At 48.0% G+C, this 26,588-nt stretch overlaps 1 protein-coding gene across 1 annotated transcript in view; it reads right to left on the bottom strand.

The window, feature by feature from the left end:
* Positions 1 to 26,588, bottom strand: part of MSN (moesin) — a 105,618-nt gene that overhangs the window by 4,895 nt on the left and 74,135 nt on the right. Inside the window, exons 3-12 of the mRNA XM_060249715.1 lie at positions 18,706 to 18,801; positions 17,257 to 17,531; positions 16,963 to 17,046; positions 15,869 to 16,015; positions 14,844 to 14,940; positions 13,409 to 13,572; positions 11,954 to 12,084; positions 11,647 to 11,807; positions 10,748 to 10,840; positions 4,902 to 5,135 (exon numbers count right to left, since the gene is read on the bottom strand). Of these exons, the coding sequence (XP_060105698.1) occupies positions 4,902 to 5,135; positions 10,748 to 10,840; positions 11,647 to 11,807; positions 11,954 to 12,084; positions 13,409 to 13,572; positions 14,844 to 14,940; positions 15,869 to 16,015; positions 16,963 to 17,046; positions 17,257 to 17,531; positions 18,706 to 18,801 (1,482 nt within the window). The remainder of the gene's footprint in view (positions 1 to 4,901; positions 5,136 to 10,747; positions 10,841 to 11,646; positions 11,808 to 11,953; positions 12,085 to 13,408; positions 13,573 to 14,843; positions 14,941 to 15,868; positions 16,016 to 16,962; positions 17,047 to 17,256; positions 17,532 to 18,705; positions 18,802 to 26,588) is intronic.

The raw sequence follows: 26,588 nt of genomic DNA, 5'->3' as shown, positions 1-26,588 counted from the left end.
GTCCATAAAAAATAAAATCTCAGTCCTGCAGGATTTTTTTATCAGGCAGGACATGGACCTGGCTTGCGTGACGGAGACCTGGGTGCGGGATGGGGAGACGGTTGCTCTCTCCCAAGTAGCCCCGCCTGGGTTCTCCGTTCTTCACCAGGCTCAGACTAGCGGGGGGAGGGGTGGCCTTTTTCATACGGGAGGATTGTTCCTTCAGGGCGCTTCCACCACCAAAGATCGTGGGCATAGAGTGTGCTGGCCTGATGTGGGACGTTGGGGAGAGTTTGGCAATCTGGCTGGTGTAACATCCGCCTAACGCACCAGCCAGTGCCTTACTGTCCCTGATGGAGGCTGTAGCAGGCTGGGCACTGGAGCATCCTCGGCATTTAGTCCTGGGTGACTTCAATATCCATGCCAAGGACACGGCTTCCACTCAGGCGACAGCATTGGGACTCTCCCAATATATAACGGCGCCCACACATCGAGCCAGACACACATTAGACCTGATCTTTGCGGCGGGAGTTGTAGTGGATCAGATTTCTGCCGAAGCAGTGCCCTGGTCTGACCACTATGCCCTTAGGGCCCGTGTGGATATCCCACCCCTACCCCGTTTAGGCAGTGAGCAAGTTTTAGGTCACCCGCGAAGCCAGATGGACTCTTTGCGGCTTTAAATGGCTTTACAGGATCCCTGGCCCTCTGGAGACTCGCTGGAATAACCCGCTCTCTACAGCCATCAACAAGATCGCTCCCCGATGTCCTCTTCATCCTCGTTCACGATCTGCTCTGTGTGATCGAAGAAACGGCGATTAAGATGAGTAGAGAGAACATGGCGATGCGCTCGCGATGAAGCTACGAGAACATCTTATAGGTCATTTATGCAGACCTATGAGATGGCAGTCCGGGCCACAAAGAAGGCTTACTTTGCGTCCCGGATTGCATCTGCGACTTCGTGCCCAGCACAATTGTTTAGTGTAATTCGGTCACTAACAACTTTACTACAAGGTAAACCAAACGTTAGAGAATTGGAAATTGGCTGTGAGGCTTTTGCGAGTTTTTTCGCAGATAAGGTCTCGTCACTCCGATGCGACCTTTCTGCCATAACTGATACAGTGAAAGAACTTGGGGCACTGAGCACGTCTTCTGGTCCAATTCTAGATTCCTTCAGCCCACTCAGCCTGGAGGAAGTCGACAGGATCCTTTTTGCTGTACGCCCTACGCCCTGTGGGTTGGACCCGTGCCCGTCCTGGCTTATAAAAGCTAGCCAGGCGTTGCTACGTGAGCCACTACAAGGTATTGTCAACAGATCCCTGGTAGAAGGGGTCTTTCCCACACCTCCCAAAGAGACTGTGCTCCGTCCCGTCTTAAAAAAACCATCTGCAGATCCGGCCGTATTGGCGAACTATCGGCCGGTATCAAACCTTCCCTTTTTGGGTAAGGTTATAGAGTGGGCGGTGGCAACTCAGCTACAGGGATTCCTGGAGGGCACTTCCGCACTGGATCCATTCCAGTCCGGCTTTTGACCAGGTCACGGGATGAAGACGGTTCTGGTCGCCCTCACAGATGACCTCATGCAACATCTGGATCAGGGCGGCTCAGCAGTGCTGTTATTATTAGACCTGTCAGCCGCCTTTGATACGGTTGACCATCAGCTACTGACTGGCCGCCTTGCCGACGTGGGGATACAGGGGTCCGCCTTACAGTGGTTGACTCCTTTCTCCAAGATCGGGGACAAAGGGTGGTGATAGGGGAGGAATCATCCCGAAGGCACCCGCTTATATGTGGTGTGCCACAGGGTGCGGTTCTGTCCCCGATGTTATTCAATATCTATATGCGCCGCCTTGCCCAGATTGTCAGGTGATATGGGCTGGGCTGTCACCAATATGCAGACGACGCCCAGCTCTATCTATTGATGGGTGGCCAGTCAGACTGTACCCCAGAAAATCTAGACCTGGCTCTTCAAGCCGTAGCATCTTGGCTCAAGTTGAGTCGGCTGAAGCTGAATCTGACAAAGACGGAGGTTCTCTACCTGAGCACCAGAATTGTGGAACGCTCTCCCGAAGGCCATAAGGACCCTGCGGGATCTCTCCACTTTCTGCAGGGCCTGTAAGACTGAATTATTTCGACAGGCCTTTGATATCTAACCGGGAGAGAACTGCCACCCGACATCATATAGAGTTCAAGGTGGTCACCCTCAGAAAATAAGAACTCGCTTATATTGAAGTGACACAGCACCACAAAATGGTTTTTAAAAGTTTAAATTGTAATTGTTTTTATTGGTTTTAACTTGAGAATATGAATGTTGTCAGCCGCCCTGAGTCCGCTTGCGGACTGGGCGGGATAGAAATTCAAAGTAATAATAATAATAATAAAATACAGCATTGCTGGGAATACTCCTACAGCCCTCCCCAAATCACAGTTCCTTAGAAAGTTGGTTATTAACTACAGAAAATCTATAGTAGTTCTTTTTTTTCTTTCTTTTTTTTTGAATGACACTCTCTTTATTCAAAAATATATCTGACATTTCAGAATCTACTGCTGCTGAAATGGCAGCCTCCACTTCTAAATTTGTCTCTAATTCACATATAGATGTTATGAAAATGCTTTGATCGTGAAAGGAGACACACACCCCTCCCCCCAAAGTGCCCTGACACCTGCTCCTTGATTGGGGAAATCAAATGAAATCCCAAAAGTTTCAGTTATGCTAAAGAAGATGATGTTGGATTTATATCCCGCCCTATACGCTGCATCTCACTCAGAGCGGTCACAATCTCCTTTACCTCCCCCACCCCCGCACACCAGAAACTCTGTGAGGTGGGTGGGGCTGAGAGAGCTCTCCCACAAGCTGCCCTTTCAAGGACAACCTCTTGCAGAGCTCTGGCTGACCCAAGGCCATTCCAGCAGGTGCAGGTGGAGGAGTGGGGAATCAAACTCAGTTCTCCCAGATGAGTCCACACCCTTAACCACTACACCAAACTGGCTCTATAAGTCAGCTGCAACTTGATGGGACTTTCTGCCCACAAGACCACTCCCTTGCTGCCCACCACCTCTTTTCCAGTTGGCCACAGCCAATACCACACTTAACCACTAACCACAAATCATTCCTATTTCTTCAAACCCTGAATATTGTACCCACAGCAACACCTCTCAAACCATCCATTCAAGACGCCCAGGCCCGTTTCTGTGTCCTATACTGACTGTTCCTCTAGACAGAAGGCCCCTTTTCACAGACCACCACTGCCGAGAAGAGGCTCATTTGTAGAACCCCCACCCACCCCACCCCCGTATAGAGAAGTGGCCTCAGAGCACAGAAAGTTCAGATGGCCAGTTGCCAGTCACACTATTGATAAGTTGAGCAGATAACTTTCTGGGAGTCGCATTTCAGGCTAATCTTTCCTGGAAGATCCATCTGAGTTTGGCAATGAGAGCTGCCACTAGGTCAACTAGAACCGTCACAAGAGCTCTTTATTATCACAGGAGGACAAGATGTTCCAGCTGCAGCTCAGGCCTTCAGCACTAAGGCTGCTGGACACCTACTGTATGCAGCAGGCATCTGGATTAATGCGGTAACAGAAAATATTAACCTCCTTCACTAAGCTTCTTACACTGCATTCTGGGAGCCCTAAAAATGTGTTGCTGGGATAGTTTTACATGCAGAACTGAGAGAAATGTCTTTGGAGGCCAAAGTCTGGCAGAGAACATTTCATTGAAAAATCAAAATTTTAAAATCTAATAGTGAAACTGGTCTTCTAAATATAACAAATAAAACGATGGTTGCCCTGGGAAGAGAGGAACTGTGCAACCTGATAAAATGTTGTCTGAAGAATCTAGATTGCGGAAACATTTCTATTAGAGCCCAGAGAGTGTTATACTTTTTGTATTCCTCCTCCAATTAAAATGCAAAGACATTTTCTTCTGCTGACAATCCCAAGGCATAGAAGGGCATTTATGTTAGCACGGTAGACTGCACTGCCGTCTGCAGTTTTCATAGGAAGATACCAAGGTATACCCTTTTCTGATCCACTGTGTACCTGTGGTTCAGATCAAATAGATTCTAGTGACCATATAATTATTCTGCATTTTCATATTTAAAATGCAACTTAATTCTCCCATTGCTTGGAGCAGGCTTTGAGTTCCTGGATAAGAAAATGTCTTGGTTACTAAGGGGAGCAGAAAGCCCAGTTACTGGTACAGGTGACCAGATATCTGGCGGCAGTTATAGCACAGCATCTTTAAAGAGCCACCTGCCTGGTTTGTTTTATCTCATTGTGTGCTCCTGTACATGACAGTGATTAAAAGAAGAGTGACTGGATGACCTCAGTGTCTGGAAGACTGGAGACACATTGATGGGCTGAAAAATAATGTCTTGGGGTCTTTTTCACGCAGTCCATTTGTGCAGGGGACACAGCGGCCAGTGCTCATAGCATAGTTTCTTCAGCTACAGGTAGGTAGGTAGGTAGGTAGGTAATTTTATTTATATCCCGCCCTCCCCGCCGAAGCAGGCTCAGGGCGGCTGACAACATCATTCAATTATACAAAAACAACAAATCAACAAAGTTACATTTAACGTTAAAATTCTAATAAGTTTAAAATTGATTAATTAATTAGTAATAAAAGTGCTAGTGCTGTACACAAAGTGCTTTGAACACCAAATGTAACTACAGAAGGCCTAGACCAGACCTGCGGGCTTTGTGGCCTGGCTAGCTGACCAATCTCTTCTAACGTCAATTTCTTGATAAACATAGCAGAGAAGAACCCTTCAGCTTTCAAAGCTCTGATACTCCCAACGTACTCTGGGAGACAGTGGGCTGCCATTGCTGAGGAAACCACACATTGTGGATCTGCAGCTGGGCCCAGCAGGAAGGCAGGTCTCTCCCTGCGTCAAGCCAGAGTCCTCCTTCAGCCCCCCCCCTTACCTTCAAGTGTTTCTGCACCCGTTCATTCTTCTCTGCCTCTGTAGTCCGCTGCTCCTCGCTGCGGTCCTTGATGGAGGCGTGAGCCTTCAGCTCAGCGCTGGCCTCGGCCGCGTTCTCGTCCTGCTCGTCGTCGTGCTCGTTCTCAGACTGCATGGGCTCAGGGACGTGAGGGGTGCTCGTGGCAGTCTTCAGCTCCTCTTTGGTCTTCTCCAGGTCTTCCTGAACCATCTGGGCCTGCAAGGAGAGGGTAACGTCCCATTAGCAAGTTAGTGACACAAGGACATTTTCACGAGGGGATTTTGCCTACTTTTCAACAGTGAGCAAAATCACCACATCACAAGCCCTAAAACTTATAAGCACCTTTTCTGGTTTTCCAGCACTGTGATAAATTGTGTGCCTTTAAATGGAAGAGAGAGAGGTGACAATCATGCAAAAACCCAAATTACTGAAGACTCCTCAACTAACACGGGCTTGGCTCCTTCCAGGTTTCCCCCACCAGCACCAGAGGGAGGGAGGGGGGAATCCTGCCCAGCTCGTTTCTTTACTGCAGCCCCATCTCATGTGACTCCCAGCATTTTCTCTTTCATCAGCAGAAAAGTTGGTAGGATCTACATGGCCAAAGATACTTATCTGGAGATTGAAACCATGAACTGACAAGACAGATCAACCTAAGGAAAGACCCAGATTTGAAATCTAACCAAAAAAATGTACATTTGGAGGTTACCTCCCCACATAATTGAAGCAGCACCTTTAAGGAACAAATGCCCCTTCAATGGCTGTTATTGCCCATGGAATCCCTGGTTTCTGCCAGTAAAATGCAGGGGAAGGGGTCAGGCCCTTTTGGCTTTGGTGGAAGGAATGGTCCGGGCCAGAATTGGCAGCAGCCACCTGGCAATTTGCTCCATGAGTTGCCCAAGATTGGCTGCATGCTACTGTTCAACAGCAGCCACCCCACGAAAGATAGTTTGGTATAATGCTTAGAGAGCAGAGGCGTCGAACTCATTTGTTACAAGGGACAGATCTAACATAACTGCCACTCTATTAGGCCAGGCCACGAGTGCCATAAAATGTAACACGAGGCACCAGAGATACAAAATTGATAAAAGTGATTTCAGACTGCTGAATGGCACTAGAGGTTGCAGTTTATCCCAGGTGGATTCAGTCCAGGAGGACGCAAAGAATAAATGGGACATAAGTCTGAAGAAGTGGGCAGTGGCTCAAGGGAGCTCCTGCCCTGCAGCCACAAATGTTAGTCCTTAAGGGGCTGCTGGACTCTTTTTTTTTTTTTAACTGCTATTAGAAACCACAACATTCAAAAACCAGTGAGGGAACATTTTAACCTTCCAGGACATTCTGTTGTTGATCTAAGAGCAGCAGTTCTTTTACAAAGGAATTGCAGAGGGAGATGAGAAAGAGAGACTGCTGAATTGCAACTGATAATAAAGCTCAAGACAAGGCATCCTCCTGGACTGAATGAAGACTTAGGTTTCTTCTCTCATTACCAACACCTGCTATTGTCATCTGACATCTGAAATCACTTCACTCTTCAACATAGAAGGAGAGATGGACTCACATTCTAGCTGTGTCTGAAGAAGTGAGCAGCGACTCGTGAAAGCTCATGAAAGCCCTGCAGCCACAAATTGTGTTAGTTAAGGTGCTCCGGGACTCTTGCTCCCCTCCGCTAATAAGATTGCAAGCTGTATGGTTGGGTTCTTTCCCCCCTTCATCTGTTAGAACTGGAAAGGGGGACTCTATAAGTGAAATAATGTGTGGATTTCAGACTGGACAAAATCCACTCCTCAATAATTCTAGATGGCCACCTGACAGCAATGAGGATCCTGTGAATTTAGGGGGAGGTGTTTGTGAGTTTCCTGCATTGTGCAGGAGTTTGGACTAGATGACCCTGGAGGTCCCTTCCAACTCTAGGATTCTATTTCCTTGGAGGTTTTTAAACAGAGGCTAGATGGCCATCTGACAGCAATGAGGATCCTGTGAATTTAGGGGGAGGTGTTTGTGAGTTTCCTGCATTGTGCAGGGGGTTGGACTAGATGACCCTGGAGGTCCCTTCCAGCTCTATGATTCTATGATTCTAATTATGTGTCCTGTTCTGAGCTGATATCTTAGTTGATCTTGTTTCAGCTGCCATTTTTCTCAGTTTTGCTGACTTTTTTCTGTATTGGAACAGTCTATACAGCTTTTCCACATAACCACATAAATGTAATATCACCTTAAACAATATAAACATATTATTATATAAATTGATTATTTATTTAAACTGGCCACCATATGAGAAGGAAGCACTCCCTGGAGAAGACCCTAATGCTAGGGAAGACAGAAGGCAGAAGAAGGGGACAGCAGAAGATGAGATGGCTGGGCAGCGTTACTGAGGTAACTAACATAAATTTGAGCTGACTTCAGATGGTGGAAGACAGGAGGGCCTGGTGTGACTTGGTCCATAGGGTCACAAAGAGTCAAACTCAACTGTGCAACTGAACAGAAAAACCTCAGTTTTCTATAAGCAATCAGTATAAATTATTAATATTTACTATAAATACTAAAATATTAAAATTAATATTCACAATTACTATAATTTGTTATACCATCAAATGCCTAAAATATATATTTTATACTTATAATATTTTTTTACAAAATTGTTCTTGGCTCTTTTTGTTATATATGTAATTTTGTATGCAAATTCAAGTTCAGTACTTATAAAATTACATATATAATGAAGACAGGCAAGAACAATTTATATTATGAACAGTTATCAGCAGGTGGCAGCAAAGGATTTGGCATCCTTATGGGGGGAAAAGTCTTCCTTGCAGATCTGAAAATGTACAGTGCAAAGAAATCTTCTGTGCCAAATTTATTCTTACTTAGCCACTACAGTAATAGGAAAAAAAATAACTGCCATGAAATCAAATCCTGTTTAGTCAATTGTTTTTAGTCAGTTTTAGGTTCTTCATTGTTTCTTTTTAAATATATTTGTAACCAATGTTATTGTAAGCTAGTTCCATGTAATGTCAAATAGTATTTGGGTCCAATATATATATTTATAATTCACTGAAATGTGTCAGATGAAAGAAGGGAGGGGAGGGGGGAAGAGAGAAAAGCAGTCTTCTTCTTTTGAAAAAATATAAATTCCAAATCCCAAACAAAAGAAAATAAGAATTAACAGAGGCCATAACAGATGTAGTGTTTAGCAATCAGCCTTGCCATTTTGTCTCAGTTTTTATGTTCTTCCTCTTCAATGTTGCTAATTAGCAATTAGTACATGGGGGGAAGAAAGAAAATGGCTGCTTATTCTGAATGGTTACAAATCAGCACGTATTCTTTGTAGGGAAAAAAATAATGTTTTGCAAGTTCTGGAAGGCTCAGATCTTTAAGTTATAACCTTGTCAATTAGCTGGTAGCAAAACAATTGTGTATGTTAAAAAAGAGTTATGTGTTCCTAAAAAAGAGGAAGGGGGAAAAAGGAGGACCAAAAAAGAGGTGTTATGCTATGCTTATACACAAAGAATGATTGCAGATACAGTCATTGATTGCTTTATTTGTATGTTTACTAAATTCAATAAAAAAGTTTTTGGACATAAAAAAAAAAAAAAAGAGAATGAGCCATGTATGAATGGTTAATGAGTGACTGGGGAAATCTGGGGAAAGCATAATTGCTATAACAGGTACAGTTGTATTGTTATTGGTAGAGCTGTATCTTTCAGGCTGCAAGTTATGTTCTTGTTTACTCTGGTTTCCAGTCTCATGTAACTGAATTCATCTTACCCGTGAGTGATTTGGCAGTCTCTCGCACACCTTGGTGGGTTCAAAGAGAAATCAGTTTTGGCCCAACCAAAGCTCGCATGAAAGAAAGAGCAGTTTAAATGAACTAAGAAGGTTTATCAGTTGTGGGCTTCTTCTGAAGAGAGACAAAGCCTTCTTACCAAAATCCAGTGCCTGGATGGGCCTGACAGGCTGTTTCTGCAATGTGTTATTCTATTTGTATTCTGTTCCTGTAACATAATATTCTATGGGCGTTCTGGTTCATTAGAAACCTGCTTATAATGCTTGTCTAACAGACTTCGGAACTATATAACTTTGATTTCTAGCTGCTGCTAACAGACATCGCTATGTAACCATTAAGAAATGCGCAGGTGTAATATGGAGGAAGCGAAGTGTGTAATCCATTGTAGTCTAGACAGAACAGGTACTTAACACGTTGCTTGGTAACAGGAGGAGGACTTGGCTGCTGACCTTGATCCTCCAAATACGGCAGCTCTGTGCGGTGCCTCCTGTGGGAACTAGGCCTAGCTTGGCAAGAGACTTTTTGAGCATTTTTTTTTTAAACTCTAACTGTATGCTTTGTTCTTGCTTTCATCATTCCAGCTTTGGCTGTCTGCAGCACAAGGCAAATGTCTTTTACTCTTTTAACATGAGAATTGGTGAGCTGGGTCAATAACTGGCAGAACCTTCCACCCAGGGCTTGGAAATGGCCACTTTTGACTGTGGTAGTTAAGAATCGCCTCCCAATGATGAGGCAGGGAGGCTTTTACAGATAGGCCCCTCAGGTGTGTGTGGGCAGGTAGATTACTAAAGTCCCAGGCTTTCTTGGAGGATGCTAATATCCTGGATCCTTGCCTTGTCCGCAGGACAGAGATGGTGTCGGTCGCCTGCGTGGATGATCTCTGGAGGCATCTGGATTGAGGCACATCAGCACTGCCAATGCGGGGAGGGGGGGGTTGCCTTATACTGGCCAGCCTCCTCTCTCCAGAATTGGGGACAGAGGATGGTGCTCGGGGGTGGGGAGGTGTCCCACTAGATATGAGCTGGGGTGTCACCAGTATGTGGATGACACTGAGCTCTATTTGCTAACAGATGGCTGCCCGGGCTCTGCCCCGGAGGAGTTGGGTGGAGCTCGACAAAAGCTGTGGTGGGATGGTTGCAACAGAGCCAGCTGAAACCGAACCCATCAAAGACGGAGGTCCTGTGCCTGGCTGCAGGGGACTGGGATCAGTGATCAGGCTCCCATCCATTGAGGGGGCTCCACTGGCGCCTACATCAGGGTCGAAGGGCCTGGGGGACTTCTGGATGCCTTCTTGATCATGGGGGCCCAGGTTACCTCCACTGCCAGATCTGCCTTTTTCTATCTGAGGGTCAGGCAGTTGGTCTCATATCTCACCCCCCCATGATGTGGCCCCAGTGACCCATGCAACGGTTACCTCCAGGCTGGATTATTCTAACTCTAAGTGGAGCTACCCTTGGTCCTGCTCTGGACACTTCAGCTGGTGCAGAATGCGACTGCACAGATGTTGCTGTCTTTGCAGGTACAGATCTATCTTGTGTTGTGCAAACTGCGTACCGAGTACCAGATCCAGTTCAAGGTGTTGGTTCTTATCCTTAAAGCTCTATGCAGTCAGGGGCCAGCATACCTTTGGGAACACCTCTCCCCTATGAGCCCCTCAGATCTTTAAGATCAGCTAACCAACATCTCCTGGTGGTCTCTGGCCTTTTTGGCCCTGGCCGCTGCCTGGTAGAAAACCACCATTAATGCCGTCTGTGTGGGACTCCACAATATCCACAGAGGGGTGTGCATGCTTGAGCCAAGTGTTAAGTAACATGCTATTAAAAAGAAGATGAAATTGCACTGGCCTACATGCAGGAGAGCAAAGTGTGCATCGGAAATCATGGACTGGTAAGCACCCATGCAGAGTAGAACCAGCAGCCAGCTCTCCCACTGGATTTCCGATTGTGTAACTGACAGCTGCAGCCATTTAGAGATCACACTTCTGTTGCTATGATGCAGGAGGCCACAGGGGAAGGCAACAGGGAGGAAAGGAGAGAAAAGCCCCACTCACTTTCTGCTGCCACTCCATCGCCTCACTCTCTTTCTTCTGCCGGGCCATTTCCAGCTGGGAGATCCTGCCGGTGAGTTCTGCCATCTCAGCAGCCTGAAAAAGCAAAACCACAGGTTGCTTGCGATTAGAAGATGGGGCTCCAGGTGACACTTGTGGTTTTCTGTACCCCTGCTGTAATCTCAGGTGGAACTGATTCTATAACCATATGGCAGTTTAAAAAATATTTTGTCTCGCACCTTGGGAATGGCATCTTAGCCAGGCTACTGAGAGTTCTGCTTGCAACTTCTAATGCGAGTGTGTGTGCATATGTCCATCTGCCCGCCCCCCCCTGCACAGCAGACGAAGGCAACATGTTTACCACATCACACCTGCCGTTCCCGTGGGCACCACCACAGCTGCCTGCATCTCCCAGAGATGGAGGTTCCTTGGGATTCGGGCCCTCCTCCTCCTCACCCACCCCTGCTCTGGAAACAGTCCAGCCTGCTGCACCTGTCTAGGGCATCGGAGGTCACAAGAACCTTCTCAACAAACACTCAGTTCTCCGGCAAGTCAGATGCAACATCCCATTCAGATGCTTTGCACCACACTGCAATGCAAAGCCTGAGAAAAGCGTCAAAGGATCTGGGATGACAAGGCTGCAAAGAACTGGCTCCCTTGGAAATGCTGCCAGCTAATGTGTTTTCTGTGCAATGCCCACCACCAGCATTGGTCTGAATTCCAGCCCCAGGACTTCAGCTCCCCAGCCACAAATAAGCAAAACTGGCATCTCTTCTAATCCCCCTGCTTGGTTCTTGATTTCAGGCTCCTTGTTTCTGGCTTCTGTTCTTCTGGAAGTACCCTGAGCAGAACCCTTGGTGGAGCAGAACCAAGTGCCCTGACAGAACCCTTGGCCAGCGTACCAGCTGTTCCTGGGTCTTCTTCTGATCATGCGATGCCTTCAGCAAGGCTTCCTTAGCCTCCTCGGCTTCCTTGCGCTCTTTTGCCAGCTTCTCTGCTTCCTCCTGAGCTCGTTTTCTTTCCTGCTCCAACTCGAGTGCCCTGCGGGTCTGCTCTTCCAGTTCTAAAGGGACAAAACAAGCATAGGAGTCTTCTGCACTCTCCAAGCAGAGGCTCAGAACCAGACCCATCTCTCCTGGCCCAGGATGCCACAGCACCAGCTCAGGAGAGTCCTTGGCAATGTCATGGCTGGGGAAATCCACCCCATACCTTGCTGAGCTCTCTTGGTTTGCTCCTCTATTTGCCGGAGCCTCTCCATCAGCTCTTCCTTCTCACGCTCAATCTTCTCCTTTTCCTTCTCAGCCAGTTCCCTCTTCTTCTTCTCATTCTCCAGCAAGGCTCTATGGGGTGGTGGGGACACACATGAGAGAAGGTTATTTGGCTGACAAAACTCACTACTCCCTTCAACAAACTCCCCACTGATCTGAGACCCTCTTGGCAAAGTCTTTTACTTGTGCTCAGTTGCAGTTGCCAACGGCAGCACATTCTGCTGGGCACATTGAGCATTTCCCACATTTCATATATCAGGAGCACAGTTTTTTGCCTCGTTTAAAATATACAAGAATTGCATCTACCCTCAGAGAAAGGGAAACGCATCCTATTGTATCTGGGAAACCCAGCCTTTCCCTTTGCGCAGCCAATCATGACTCGGGACCCGGGTCTTTCTGCATTTGTGTCGCTCACTCCTGGGATTCCACCACACCCAGCAGCTTCTCATCTGGGCAGCATCCAGACTGTGCAGCCATCCTTACTCCCATCCCCCTTTCAGAGGCCACCACTGCTCATGTCTTGGCAATGGTGGTGGGGGGGGGGTGTCTTCCAATACCTCCTCCTCCTCTTAAGGCCATCCAAGAACTAAGTGGCTTAATTGCTTAGGGCAGGGGTGGCCAACGGTAGCTCTCCAGATGATTGCCAATGGCTGGGGCTGATGGGAGTTGTAGGCAAAAGGTATCTAGAGAGCTACCATTGGCCACCCCTGGTTTAGGGCATATTGGTGAAACTGGGCACTGTTTGGAGGTCATTAGACAGGAGGAGGAGGGCATTTTCTAGCCCTTCGCCTGCCCAGTGGCCTCTGAAGCCATTCATTCTCAGGATTTCCAAGGCTGGGCTTTGCACTGAATTTGCTGACAGTTGCCCCAGCCGGGATGGCCCAGAGAAGCCTGGTCTTGATAGGTCTTGGAAGCTAAGCAATGACATCAGGACTCTGATAGGAGACTACCAAGGAAGTCCATGGTTGCTATGCAGAGACAAGCAATGGCAAGCCACTTCTGGACATCTCCTGCCTTGAAAACCCAAAGGGGTTGCCATAAGTCAGATGGCACTTTTCACCCCATTCTAACACTTAACAACCCCTTCCTTGCAGAATCCCTTTGAAAAATGTGATGGGAACCAGCTTCCCACTTTTGTCCTCCTAAAGAAGGGCTGCAAGTAGCTGATTCCATTTTCCCCACAGCTTGCTGAACCCCAGAGTGATCTCTGGGCAGCCAGACGGGGGCAGCCAACACCTCCCCTCCTAACAGTCTTCAGTTGCAGAATTTTTGGAACATTTAGCCCCACCCCTGACCTCCAGCCATACCACAGACATTTTACACCATCTCTGAGTGCCAACATGCCCACACACGGTTCCTCTTGGGAACGCTCCACCCAAGACTCAGCTGGACTCACCTCTCCATCTGCTTTTGGTGCTTCTCCTCCCGGGCCTGGGCCTTCATCTGCTGCACTTCGATGGTGTCTGGCTTGCGCCTGCGCATGTAGAGCTCATGGTTCCCCATGCACAGAGCCAGGATGCGCTTGTTAATCCTTAGCCGTGGAGCATAAAAGACAAAGTCCTTTGCAAAAACAAAGGGAAGAATGTACAGGATTACACACACTTCCCCTTCTTTTGCAGAACAGTTGCATGCCTAGGTTATCCCCCCTCCCCCGTCCATTTAACTTGTTCACACCAGGCAGGCCAACAGCCATTCAGCAATTTTCTGCTTAGAAGAGAGGCCAGAAAGCTGCAAAACTGGAGAGTTAAGTCTGAAGCTGAACTCTCTCAAGGTGACCAGCAAGAAAAACTTTCCAGGCTAACGTCACACATCTGCTCAGACACTCTAGAAGTTGCTTGCAAAACAAAGGTCCATCAAATCCAGACAGCACAGCCAGATAAAGGAATCCACAGCCCAATTAAAACAGACAGACAGCTTTTTTTTTCCTTGGTCAAACTGGATTCCGCTAGTCACCAAAAGGCACAGGTGGGGACATCCTGGAGGAAGCAAGACTCATGCCCAAAGGCAGAGATGCTGGGCTCCCTCCATGGCTTCAGCTGGGCCCTGATGCAACATGTTCAGCCTTCGAAGGCAAACCCATGCAATCCAAAATGCAGCATTACTAAAGGTGGATGAGAAATGAAGAATCCCAAAGAACAGTAGCCACGGTATATAGAGCACCTGGCCTCGCAAAACAAATGCAAATAACCCCCTGGCTCCAAGCCCAGGAGTCAGCCCTGCACACCAGGTCAAGGCAGGGGGTTGGCAAAGACAGACATTGACAGGGCTGGAATTTCATCCTTCCAGAATGCAACACCCACTAGTGGGGAGAGACTCAACGATTCCGCAAGGGACAGGACAGGACTCAGTTTTTGGGGCATTAACAGACTGACAGGCAAAGCAGGTAAGCGGAACACATCTGGAATTCTGACAGGGCATGCTGGGTACAGCTAAAAAATGGCAGCCATCAAAGGTGGAGTCAGCCAGGCAACGACTGCTGCCACTTACCCTCAGTCACCCAGGGACAATCCTTGCGTAGTGGGGGCAGCTGTTGCCAAAACAACTATTTTAAAATCTGCATAGTCACTCCATCGGCAAAAAGAAGCCTTGTTGGGCAAAGACCCCACCTAGCCCCATCTGCTTTCTGCAAACAACTGGCCACAAGCAGCAGGAAATGTTTTGGCGGGCCCCGCAGTGCCCAGAGCCTTCACCGCAGAGCTGTTGGGACTAAATGGAGGGAGGGAAAATTGTGGCCCCTGCCCTGGGCTGCTTGGTGGAGGAGGGGCAAGAGAAAAAGGCAGGAGGTCACCAAGGGAAAGAGGATTAACTGTAAGAGAGAAAGAAAGGCTTACGGGGGCTTTCTTGTCAATTGGTTTGATAACAAACTTCTTGTCATTGAAGGAAATATTTCTGATTTCACTCCAAGGGAATCCAATTTTTGGTGTTAACCTGCAAAAAGTGAAGAAGAAAGAAATGCACAGTTCCCAGCTCATGAGCCTGAATCAGGACGAAGTGACTGATGTGAGTTAGCTGTGGGAGGAGACCTGGTGTTTTGTCTCAGGTCTGAAGGAGGAGAGTGGAGGAGCAGCATCACCTCCCACCCCCAAGAGCCAAATGGAATCTCCATGTTCTTCCCCTCCCCCCGTCATATTTCTAGCTTATTAATTTAATGTATATGCAGAAAAAATACATTTCATGTTCAACGTATGTACATAAAACAGAGTCTGAAGGTAGTTGATACAGACGTTAAAGTTTTACAAATCATATTTTACCTTTAATTTATATCCATTTTGCCTCATTTGCATAAAAGTTTTCTACTTCCTGTTTCTTGTAACCAACTATACAGTCTATCCCATTTATCTACTGCTGTTTTTCTCAATTTTCCATTCAAAAGGGCCATTAAAATATTCAGCTATATTTAGAATTTTCTCTAATAAAAATAAATTCTCTAATAGAATTTTCTCTAATAACTCTTCCATATTTGGTACTCTCATTTTGTTTCCAACTTTTAGCATATAGGATTCTTGCAGCTCTTGCCACACGCACCACTAAATGCATATTTTCTTTGTCTACTTCTTGCTGTCGTATGCTTAATTTAAAAAGCTCAGTTTTAAATGGTAACACCGTTTTCAAGACCCCTTGTAACATTGCATGTACTTTAACCCAGTAAGACTTTGCCTTTTTACACAAGGAATCTCCGTGTTCTGCAGCAGTCTGCCGTTCTGGTTTTACTTAGACACAATGGCAAAGCGAGCCTATAAAAGCAGCAGACCTGTGAATGGCGGCAGGGACTGGGCATTGTTGGGGACAGGATGCTGGACTAGAAAGACACAGTCTGATGCAGCCGATACAAGAAGGCGAAGGCTGCTCTGCTCACCTGTCATTCTGCTCGTAAATGTTGAGTCCGAGGGCATCTACCCCCAGCCAGAGTTCGGAGCCCTTCTTGTTCTTAATACTGAAGTAATTCACGCCATACATCTCCAGATCTTGTGCAATTTTCAGGTATTCCAAGATAGCATCTTCCCTAAAATGCACACACACACACACCAAAAAAAACCACCCCTCATTTACATTTCACGGTTCTGCAGGATTCACAAATGAAAGCAGAATACAATGTGGAGATAATACTACTACAGGGATGTCGTGGGGATTGCAGAGGACACACAGCATGCTGAACACTCAAAAGAGTTATAAAAAGATAGCAAGAATGATGGCTAAAAGTTATTCAGCACCTGTAAGGCAGAGCTGCAGCTAGTTCCACACGAGGAAAATGACCGGACTGCTGAGCTCGCGTGATTCCACTGAGCACAGGAGCTGACTGTCTATGTAGCTGAGATTCGGAGGCAGAACCTGCGCAAGGGGGAACGACCGGCATCCGTGCGGAAGAGAATAGTTGGGCACAAATGCTCTTGTCCTGATTTACAGACTACCCCATCTTACTTCTGCAAACAAGTTTTCTATCTACAGGATGCACAATACTCTCAGTGCCAAGAAGAACCTTCCTATCTGATGAAGGGAGCTTTGGCTCTCCAACACCCCCCAAATCTCACTGGTTTCTAAAAGTATTACTGGATTCAAATCTTCTTCTGAAGACCAACATGGCTGCCCTCCTGAAAGAAACTTATTTGTTTCTCAAACAGAGTCTGGAGACTGATCCAGAGCCCGACTTGAAAGCCACAAAATTCCAGGGAATTCTTCTTGTGGCCAAAGCCAGGAAGTCTCCAGCTCCAGGTTATGCTTCAGTCTCTACAGGACTCAACAAATGGCCTGAAGCAAAGCCACTCCCCCTAAGCTAAATCCTCCCCCCATGTAACATGGGCAGGACCCAGGACAGTTACAAGGACCACAAGGCCTTGGGAAGACCTGGGAACACTCAAAGGCAGAGCCAAAGAAACGCTCAGTTACTAAATCCCAGCAGCACTCAGTCGCAGAAGGCACACGCACACATGGCCAGAGATGCTTCAGGCTTACCTGAGCATCCCCCGATGTTCTTCATGCCACACCTGGATCCTCTCTTCCCATTGATCTTTACTGAGTTTGTGTTGTTCCAAAACTCTAGGAAACAAAGAACAGGAGGAAAAGATGGGAGAACTGTTTCCAAATAGGCCAATTGTGGCACATTAAGAAGAAGAGGTCTTGGAAGGAAGCCTGGCTGTTTTTCATTCACAAGAAGGATTCAAGCAGCAGAAGCCACGGCCTGCGAAGGGCCACATGCCTCGTCCCCCGCCAAGCACAGCCACCCCAAGAGCTGCAAATGTGACGTACCTCTGAGGTAACAGTTTGTCACCAGACAGGTAGCCGGGGTTATGTGCATCTTTATTGAAGTCCCCGTATTTGGACTGGACAGCATAGGAAGCCAGCAGGACGGCAGTCTCTGGGGGGCAGTAGATGTCATCATTCAGGATGGCTTCCTTCACTTGGAGGAAGAAGAGGCGCTGCGTGATGTCTTGAATCAGCTCCTCCGCCACGTCCTCTGGGTAGAACTTGGCCCGGAATTTGAAGAGCAGGGGACTCTCTTTCCGGACATCCTGTGCTGTCACCTGCAGAGACACACTGCAGCTGTAATGAATTGTGGACATAAGTGCCATAGGTACATTCATGACTGTCCTGTCCCGTAACCAACGTTCCTGGCCCTCTGTGGCCTCTTTTTCCTAGAATGACGTCCTTAGAGACAAAACAGCCCGAACTCCCTAGACAAAGTCTGTGTGCTTTTGACCACATTCTCCCTCTCTGGGAAGGAGGAGTTCCTTCTTCTCTTCTGGCCCTCAGTCTCCCAGGATTAGCCTTTTCCTGTTCAGGGGGGAAAGTGCAGGCACGGGGGACTGACTCTGATAAAACTCTCCTCTCCTAGAGTTGGGGGGGGGGGCTGCCGTGAGTGGGGATGGGCGCCCTCCCATGAGGAGCTCAAGCTTGCTGATTTGAGGGAATGGCTGGATCAGGAAGTCTGCGAGCACATCAAGGACCAGCTCAGCCTTCCTGGTGCTAAAGAATTCTTTGCTCCTTTCCTGCTGGCCTTCCCTCAGTCTAGGGCCACAGCCCTCGTAGACTGCACGTTCCGCTAAGTGCATGGCTTAAAGTCCCACTCAGCAGCAGCCCTCCAGGCCAAGGGCTCAGCCCCTTTGCGCCTGCATCCCCTTCTGACAGGAGGTGTGCCCGGGGGTGGCAAGGGTGTATTCGGGGGTGGAGGAGATAACCCAGGCTCCCTCAAGTTAAAACTCCAAAGTCTGCAGTGCTTGGTCTGCTCCAAGGGTTAAGATGGATAGGAGGAACAGAGGTGGGTGTATGTGGGGGTGGGGAGTAGAGATCCGTCTGCATAGCAGGTTCCCCTCACCACCCCCATGCATCTGTGACAGAGCCCCAGGGAATGTACTGCGGAAACACACTTCAAGAGCAATGTGGGGGAGATGGGGAGGGTGGGAAGAGAGCCAGCCCAAGGCTCTTTCGTCTGAGAGGCCTCATTCAGGCAAGAGAGGCATCAGACACTGGGGACTGCCTGTTTCTCTGGAACACCCACTTTCCCCACCAACGTCTCTGCCACCACTTCTGGGATGCTGTTGCCCTTCGCTAGGCTTGGGGGAGGGGGGAATGCAGAGATCTACGGGGGGGGGGAGCTCACATGGGTGTTGAGTTGAGGGACTGCTTAAGAAAGACAGGCGCCCTCCAGTTTGGGAAGGTGACGGAAAACGAGACAGTATGAAGAGCAAGCACCAATACCTTTTTGTTTAGCTTAAGCCATGTTGAAAAGCCCTTTGTGTCCTGGTACTGAAGTCCAAAGAACCAAACTTCTCTCAGGCCAATGGTTTTCACAACCTGTCAAGGAAGTCAGAAACCAGCGCATTAGTGTCCATCACCCGGGGAAGGGTCGCCAGGCAGCACAGCCAGAGTGGTGCATCCAGCGCGAGAGAAGGAAAAGCCTGCTCAGGAAAAACTGAGATTAAATGAGAGTTTGGGGTGAAAAGCACTCTGTAGGATCCCTTCACTGCTGCTGGGTGGGGAATGTGACCCTGGATCTAACCCCTCCAATTTACAGGAACAGGCACGCATCAGGGTTGCCAACCTCCAGCTGGCGGCTGGAGATCTTCCAGAACAAGGGAGAGACACAAACGTAGGAGGTTTGCCCTTGCCTGTGCCCTTCCGCACAGCTCCCCTAGACTTCCGAGGCCAGCCCTGCTTAGCTTATTTATTTCTTTGCTTCATTTATACCCCCCCCCCTCTCACTAAGACTCAAGGCGGTTTTAACATGGTATAAAATATTGTAATCAAATAGCATGAGAAATCTAATAAGCAATAGAATAGGACTAGTATTACAAAAAATTAGAAAACAAGGGAGAAAAAGTATCAGGCTTGATATATATCAAGTGATGCAGAAAATGGAATTGTGAAAGCAGCTACAACGTAGTAAAAGCAGGATAACAGATGCAGCAAAGAGATACACGGTGGCACAGTTCTGTTCTCTTCATAAAAAGGCCTTCCTGAATCATTCTGTTACACTGCTGCTCTGCTACTTTGACAGAAATGCCCTGCACGATTCCACTTTGCATAGTTTGTGGGATGACTGGCAGGCCGCTCCACGAGGTGGGGGCAACAGCAAAGGATGTGCCGTGGCTGACCTTGCCTGTTTGCAGGGTGGCACCTGCAGAAGATGCTGCTCAAATGAGCAGAGCTTCATGGCAGAGCACGGGGTGGGGGTGGGGGGGCAGTCCTGCAGAGGGGACAGACCAAGGCCACGAGCGACTATGCACAGGATGGTCAGTTCTTTGAATTGAACCTGGTAAATGATGGGCAGCCCGTGGGTGTAAATGTGCAGCATGGGCATACTCTGCCTAGATCCCCAAAGAGACAGATTCAGGGGGCGCCTGTGTGGCTCTCGTGCAACAGAACAAAATCTGAGTGCAGGGGCACCTTTAAGACCAACAAAGCTTTATTCTGGGGAGAAGCTTTTGTGTGAAAGATCCACAACGTGTACATGAGCGCTTATTCCCAGGAGTAAACTCTGGTGGTCTTAAAGGCGCCACTGGACTCAGACTTTGTTAGATCCCCACAGTAACTGAGCTGAGCAGCATTCTGCACCGACTGAAGCACCCTAGTTGAATCCCGGGGCAGATCCATGCAGAAGGCATCACAACAGCCAAGCCCTGGAGGACCCAGGCGAGCCCAGGCTCATCAGACCCCGAAAGCTAAGCAGGCCAGCCCTGGTTACCAATGATGTCCTGCGTTGTTGCAGAGGCAGGCACTGGCAGAACCACCTCTGAAGATCTCACACCCTGGAAGCCTCATGAGGGGTCACCATGAGTCAGCTGGGACTTCAGGGCCCTTGACACACACAGAGCCTCGAGGTTACTTTAGCTAGCAAGGACAGACAGGGCCAGACAGACTCATGTCCCATTTCTCACTTCAACAGATCATCAGAAGCCTCTCTGCCATGACGGACATTTCCCATTCATGGCACTTCCACAATATTTATGAACAAATCAGATGTCTGTCAGCACCAGGGCAGCCAACGCTGCAATTAAAACATTCTGGTACGAGAACAAAGCATCCGTTTGATGAAGGTGATGAGGATGGGGGAGGAGGAACAGTTTCATAACCGAAGATGGGGGGCCCTGTAAGTCTGTCTTTAGCAGCAGACAAGAGCAAGAGTCCGGTAGCATCTTAGACTAACACAATTTGCGGCAGGGGAGGAGCTTTTGTGAGTCACGGCTCACTTCTTGCTCTTTTCTACAGTCTTGTAACTTGTTTTCTTGGTAACTGTTCAGAAGGCTGAGGCTCAGCTGGTTGGAACCTCAAACCCACCGCAGTTACCCTCTTCACCCAAGATGAGCTATTCCAAAACAGAAGCCAGCACCTCTCAGCAACTGTGATTCTTCCCCTTTGATAAGTGAAGCCCAGGAATGTCCATCTAAGGACTTCCATGAAGGTCTGTTGCAGGTCTCCCTGCAAGCTGCCAGCCTCCTTCAAGGATCAGCAAATTGGCCTCCAGGGGTAAAAATAATCCTGAAGCACAAGCTAAATCACCAGAGACAAGTCACACTACAGAGCAAGCCCAAGGGCTGCTGCAGTTCCCCCCAAAAGAAGCAAATATAAAGGATGCCAAAGAGGGTTTGCTTTGAAGCGCTGACTTCTGCTCCTGACCTGGGAGCGGGCAGGGAGGGGACTAGCATCGTTTGCTCTTACAGGGAGAGGTTTAACAGAGAGTAAAGGGGAAATCTGCACCTCACTGAATATTCTATTCAGTCAATTCTAGACTGGAAACCCTCAAACACAGAAGCTTCAAGGGGAGATGACAATGTACAAAAACACCTAGTTTCTTTAAATGAAACAAAGTCCTCAGGGTCGGATGAATTGCATCCAAGGGTTCTAAAAGAGCTTGCAGATGTAATTGCTGAGCCTCTGGCTATTATTTTTGAGAATTCTTGGAGAACAGGAGAGGTGCCGGAAGATTGGAGGCGGGTGAATGTTGTCCCCAACTTCAAGAAGGGGAAAAAAGAGGATCCATGTAACTGCCGACCAGTAAGCTTGACGTTTATACCTGGAAAAGTTTTAGAACAAATCATCAAACAGTCGGTACTGGAACATTTAGAAAGAATGGATGCGATAACTAAGAGCCAGCGTGGTTTTCTCAAGAACAAGTCATGTCAGACTAACCTGATCTCTTTTTTTGAGAAAGTGACTACCTTGCTGGATCAGGGGAGTGCTGTAGACATCGTTTAACTTGATTTCAGTAAGGCTTTTGATAAGGTTCCACATACTATCCTTGTTGACAAGCTGGTGAAATGTGGTTTGGATCCTGTTACCATTAGGTGGATCTGTAACTGGTTGACAGATCGCACCCAAAGAGTGCTTGCGAATGGTTCCTCATCCTCTTGGAGAGGAGTGACAAGTGGAGTGCCTCAAGGATCTGTCCTGGGACTTGTTTTGTTCAACATCTTTATCAATGATTTGGATGAAGGAATACAGGGAATGCTTATTAAATTTGCAGATGATACCAAATTGGGAGGGGTTGCAAACACAGAAGAAGACAGAAATAGGATACAGGGTGACCTTGACAGTCTGGAAAACTGGGCTAAAACCAATAAAATGAATTTTAATGGGAATAAATGTAAAGTTCTATTTATTTATTTATTTATATTAAGATTTATACCCTGCCCTTCTCACCTAGGTGTCTCAGGGCGGCTTACAACACAATAATTAAAACAATTTCAGTTTAAACAATTAAAATACCATTAAACCATAATTTAGTAAAAACAAAATAGAATAAAAACCGGCGGCCTATAGATACATTTTTCATCCAGGATATTTTACATTGTCAGTTAATATCATAGGCCTGCCAGAAGAGGACTGTCTTACAGGCCCTGCGGAATTGCCCTAGATCCCGCAGGGCCCGCACCCCCTCCGGCAGCTGGTTCCACCAATAAGGTGCCGTTATTGAGTAGGCCCGATCCCTGGTGGATTTTAGGCGGGCCTCCTTTGGCCCGGGGACTACCAACAGGTTTTGTGAACCTGAACGTAGTACTCTCTGGGGAACATGTGGGAAGAGACGGTCCCTAAGGTAGGCAGGTCCTAGGCCATATAGGGCTTTAAAGGTCATAACCAACACCTTGTACCGGACTCGGAATATTACTGGCAGCCAGTGCAGACCCTGGAGCCCCGGTCGAATGTGCTCCCATCTTGGGAGCCGTAATAACAGCCGGGCAGCAGCGTTCTGCACCAACTGCAGTTTCCGGGTTCGGCACAGGGGTAGCCCCATGTAGAGGGCATTACAGTAGTCCAGCCTCGAGGTGACCGTAGCATGAATCACTGTTGCCAGGTCGTCACGTTCCAGGAAGGGGGCCAACTGCCTCGCCCGCCTAAGATGAAAAAAAGCGGACTTGGCAGTGGCTGCTATCTGAGCCTCCATCGTCAATGAAGGCTCCAACAGCACCCCCAGGCTCTTAACCCTGCCCAACGCTATTAATGGAGCGCCGTCAAAAACTGGCAGGGGGAGTTCCCTTCCCGGGCCGCAGCGACCTAAGCAAAGGACCTCTGTCTTCGCCGGGTTCAGCTTCAGCCCACTCAGCCTAAGCCACCTAGCCACTGCCTGTAACGCCCGGTCCAGATTTTCTGGGGCGCAGGCGGGCCGGCCGTCCATAAGCAGATAGAGCTGGGTGTCATCAGCATATTGATGGCAACCCAGCCCATACCCTCGGGCCATCTGGGCAAGGGGGCGCATATAGATGTTAAATAACATCGGGGAAAGCACTGCCCCTTGAGGCACCCCACACTCAAGCGTGTGTCTCCGGGACAGTTCCTCCCCAATCGCCACCCTTTGTCCCCGACCGTCAAGGAAAGAGGAAAGCCATTGCAAGGCCAACCCCTGAATCCCTGCGTCGGCAAGGCGGCACGCCAGGAGCCGATGGTCGACCATATCGAACGCTGCCGATAGGTAGGAATTTAGGTAGGAAAAATCCAGTGCATGGTTATAGGATGGGGGAGACTTGTCTTAGCAGTAGTATGTGCAAAAAGGATCTAGGGGTTTTAGTGGATCATACCGCTGAACATGAGTCAACAGTGTGATGCAGTGGCTAAAAAGGCAAATGCAATTTTGGACTGTATCAACATAAATATAGTATCCAGATCATGTGATGTGATGGTATTGCTTTATTCTGTTCTGGTAAGACCTCATCTGGAGTATTGGGTTCAGTTTTGGGCACCACATTTTAAGAAAGATATAGACAAGCTAGAACGGGTCCAGAAGAAGGTGACGAAGATGGTGAGGGGTCTGGAGACCAAGTCCTATGAAGAAAGGTTGAAGGAGCTTGGGATGTTTAGCCTGGAGAGGAGATTGCTGAGAGGTGATATGATCACCATCTTCAAGTACTTGAAGGGCTGTCATATAGAGGATGGTGTGGAATTGTTTTCTGCGGCCCTGGAAGGTAGGACCAGAACCAATGGGTTGAAAATAAATCAAAAGAGTTTCTGGCTTAACATTAGGAAGAACTTCCTGACTATTTGAGCAATTCCTCAGTGGAACAGGCTTCCTCAGGAGGTGGTGGGCTCTCCTTCCTTGGAGGTTTTTAAGCAGAGGCTAGATGGCCATCTGACAGCAATGAAGATCCTGTGAATTTAGTGGGGAGGTGTTTGTGAGTTTCCTGCATTGTGCAGGGGGTTGGACTAGAAGAACCTAGAGGTCCCTTCCAACTCTATGATTCTATGAATGTAAGATTGCTGAACTTGAGTTCATTCACAAATTCAGAACAGGGACTCGAGATTCTTATCTCACTACAGGTACTAATTTGCTGCCCTTGAGCCCCTCTCACCTCTCCTCTAACCAAGCTGGCCGCCTTCTGACTCCTTCCTTTGCAAGGCCTCTCCCTCACCTTTTCAGACGGGGACAGAAGGAATCTCGGTTCTGTCTGGCATTCGATGAAGGGCAATTTCACTCTTGAAAGCTTATAACCCTCCCCGCCCCCTTGTTGGTTTCTAAGGTGCGACCTGACTCAAATCTAGGTATTCTATACTATATTCCCCCCCTCAAAAGTATACTGAGCAACAAGCAAAATGTTTTTTCTTTGTTTTCATTGTGTGTCCAGAGTGATTCCAGTTCGTTCTCATCACCACAAGACTGTGTAGATCTGCGTCCAGGAGCACCTCAGAGACGGGCAGAAGAATGTTTGCCCCAGCGCCGTGGGTGCTTTACAGCAAGGGATGTTTGGCCTCTCTGGCTGCTTGGGGGGTGGGTGTCAATTTGGGTCCCTCCCCCTGCAGAGTCTTCCATTTGGTAGGGAGGAAAGGGCGATAATCCAGCCCCTTTCAATACTATCTTGAAGAATTGAGTTCTGCAGGCACCCTTGGAATTTCGGAGGAAATGCACAGTTGACTGAAAGGCCATAGAAATTTCTCAAAAAGGAATTTTGTACATTCCCGGTTGAATTGGGCAGGTTGGCAAATTCAGCCCAGCACTAACAGTCAGCTGCTGCCAACTGGAAGAATGCCAAGGCCAATGGGAAGTTCTGGCTGATATTTTATTACGCCAGCCAGAGCAGTATGAACACCGGAAGACACAGTGGGAGGAAGTGAGGTGGTGGAAAAGCTGAATTGTTTTCAGTATGTACTGGAATAAACGGTAGTGCTGGGACAATATTCATGCTTTCCTATGCAATAATGAGAACTCTCAATCTGCACTGGAATCTTTTATTAAAGATAACCTCATAAGCTTATTTTTTCATGCTTCAAAATTTGGCATTTCATTCTGGGCTTGCGTCCAGCGGCCAACCTATGCCTTCCTCACTGACTCAGATTCCTAGAAGCCAGGAGGGAGAGGGGGGCTTTCTGAGGGCCTACAAGGCACTCCTGGGTAGAGGCAAGTCTGGGTCAGCTCCCTTCTCATGTCATCTTGATCATCTGAATGAGGATGACAATCCCCCCTTCCTCCCCCCAGAGGCAGCCTTTGCCCGGCCAGCCAAGATGAAGAGGCTGCCTCCACAGGACAAGTCTGCAGGGTGCCATTGTGGGCAAGAGGGAGGTGAGCTCAATTCAGCAGCAGCCCCATCCAATCCTCCTGAAGGGGCAGCTCCTGCCTTCCAGAGCAGCAGCCAGGACAGAAAAGGGGAAGCAAACTGTGCACACCCCCTGCACCTCCCCCCCCTCCATTGAAGGAACTGTTCTGCTCGCCGGCCAAGTTGCTCAGGGTTCTGCAGCTAGCATAATGTGAGCTAACTGGAGCTCAAAAGCACAGGCACATTCCAGCTTGCTAATGAATCACTCTGTCCAAAAGGGAGGCCACTTGATGTCACTAGACCGGAGTGTCTGCAAAGTCTGCAGTGATTCATGGGCCTTCAACAACTTCCACCAGCACTGAAGGAAGCAGCTTCCTCACCCAAGTGAGGTTTATTTGACAAGACCCAGCTAGCAAATCTGTATGCAGAACACACCATAAGGAAAGCTGGACTCCGTTTAGAAGAAGAAGCAATGACAATCTGAGATACATAAATGTTGCCCCATTAATAGCAGAAAACAGTGAAGCCTTGAAAGGCGAAAGCAGAAAATGTCAAAGAGGGGTATAGCTGGACATCAAGAGGACGAAAGTAACACCTGCTGGGGAAATTACACAACATTCAGGTTGGTGATGAAGAAACTGCAGTCGTTCAAGACTTTCTATTCCTCGGCTCAGTCACTGACCAAAAGGAAAGCACAAGCAAGAAAGCGGAAGGTGGCTGACAGGGGAAAGGGCAGCCACGGGGGAGCCAAGAAAGATCCTTAAGGGGAAGGCTGTGACGCTGGCGACCAAGATCAAGACAACTGGTACCATTACTATATATAGATGGGGAAGTTGGACAGTGAAGAAAGCCGACAGTCGGTTGATTTGAAATGTGGTGTCGGAGGAGAGTTTTAAAGATACTCTGGGCTGCAAAAAAGGCAATTAAAAGGGTTCTACATCAAATCAAGCCTAAACTCTCCCTAGAAACGAAAATGACTTAACTGAGGCTGTCATAACTTGGACTTGTGTTGAGAAGACAGGAGTCGCTGAAAAAGACAGTCATGCAAGGAAGAGTTGAAGGCGGCAGGAAAAGAGGAAGCCCCAACAGGAGCTGGGCAGACTCAGCCATGGAAGCCACAAA

The sequence above is a fragment of the Heteronotia binoei genome, chromosome 11 (genome assembly GCF_032191835.1).
Source record: "Heteronotia binoei isolate CCM8104 ecotype False Entrance Well chromosome 11, APGP_CSIRO_Hbin_v1, whole genome shotgun sequence".
Taxonomy (NCBI): Eukaryota; Metazoa; Chordata; class Lepidosauria; order Squamata; family Gekkonidae; genus Heteronotia; species Heteronotia binoei.
Note: the sequence above shows the minus strand (reverse complement) of the source record. Positions and strands in the feature narration are given on the sequence as shown.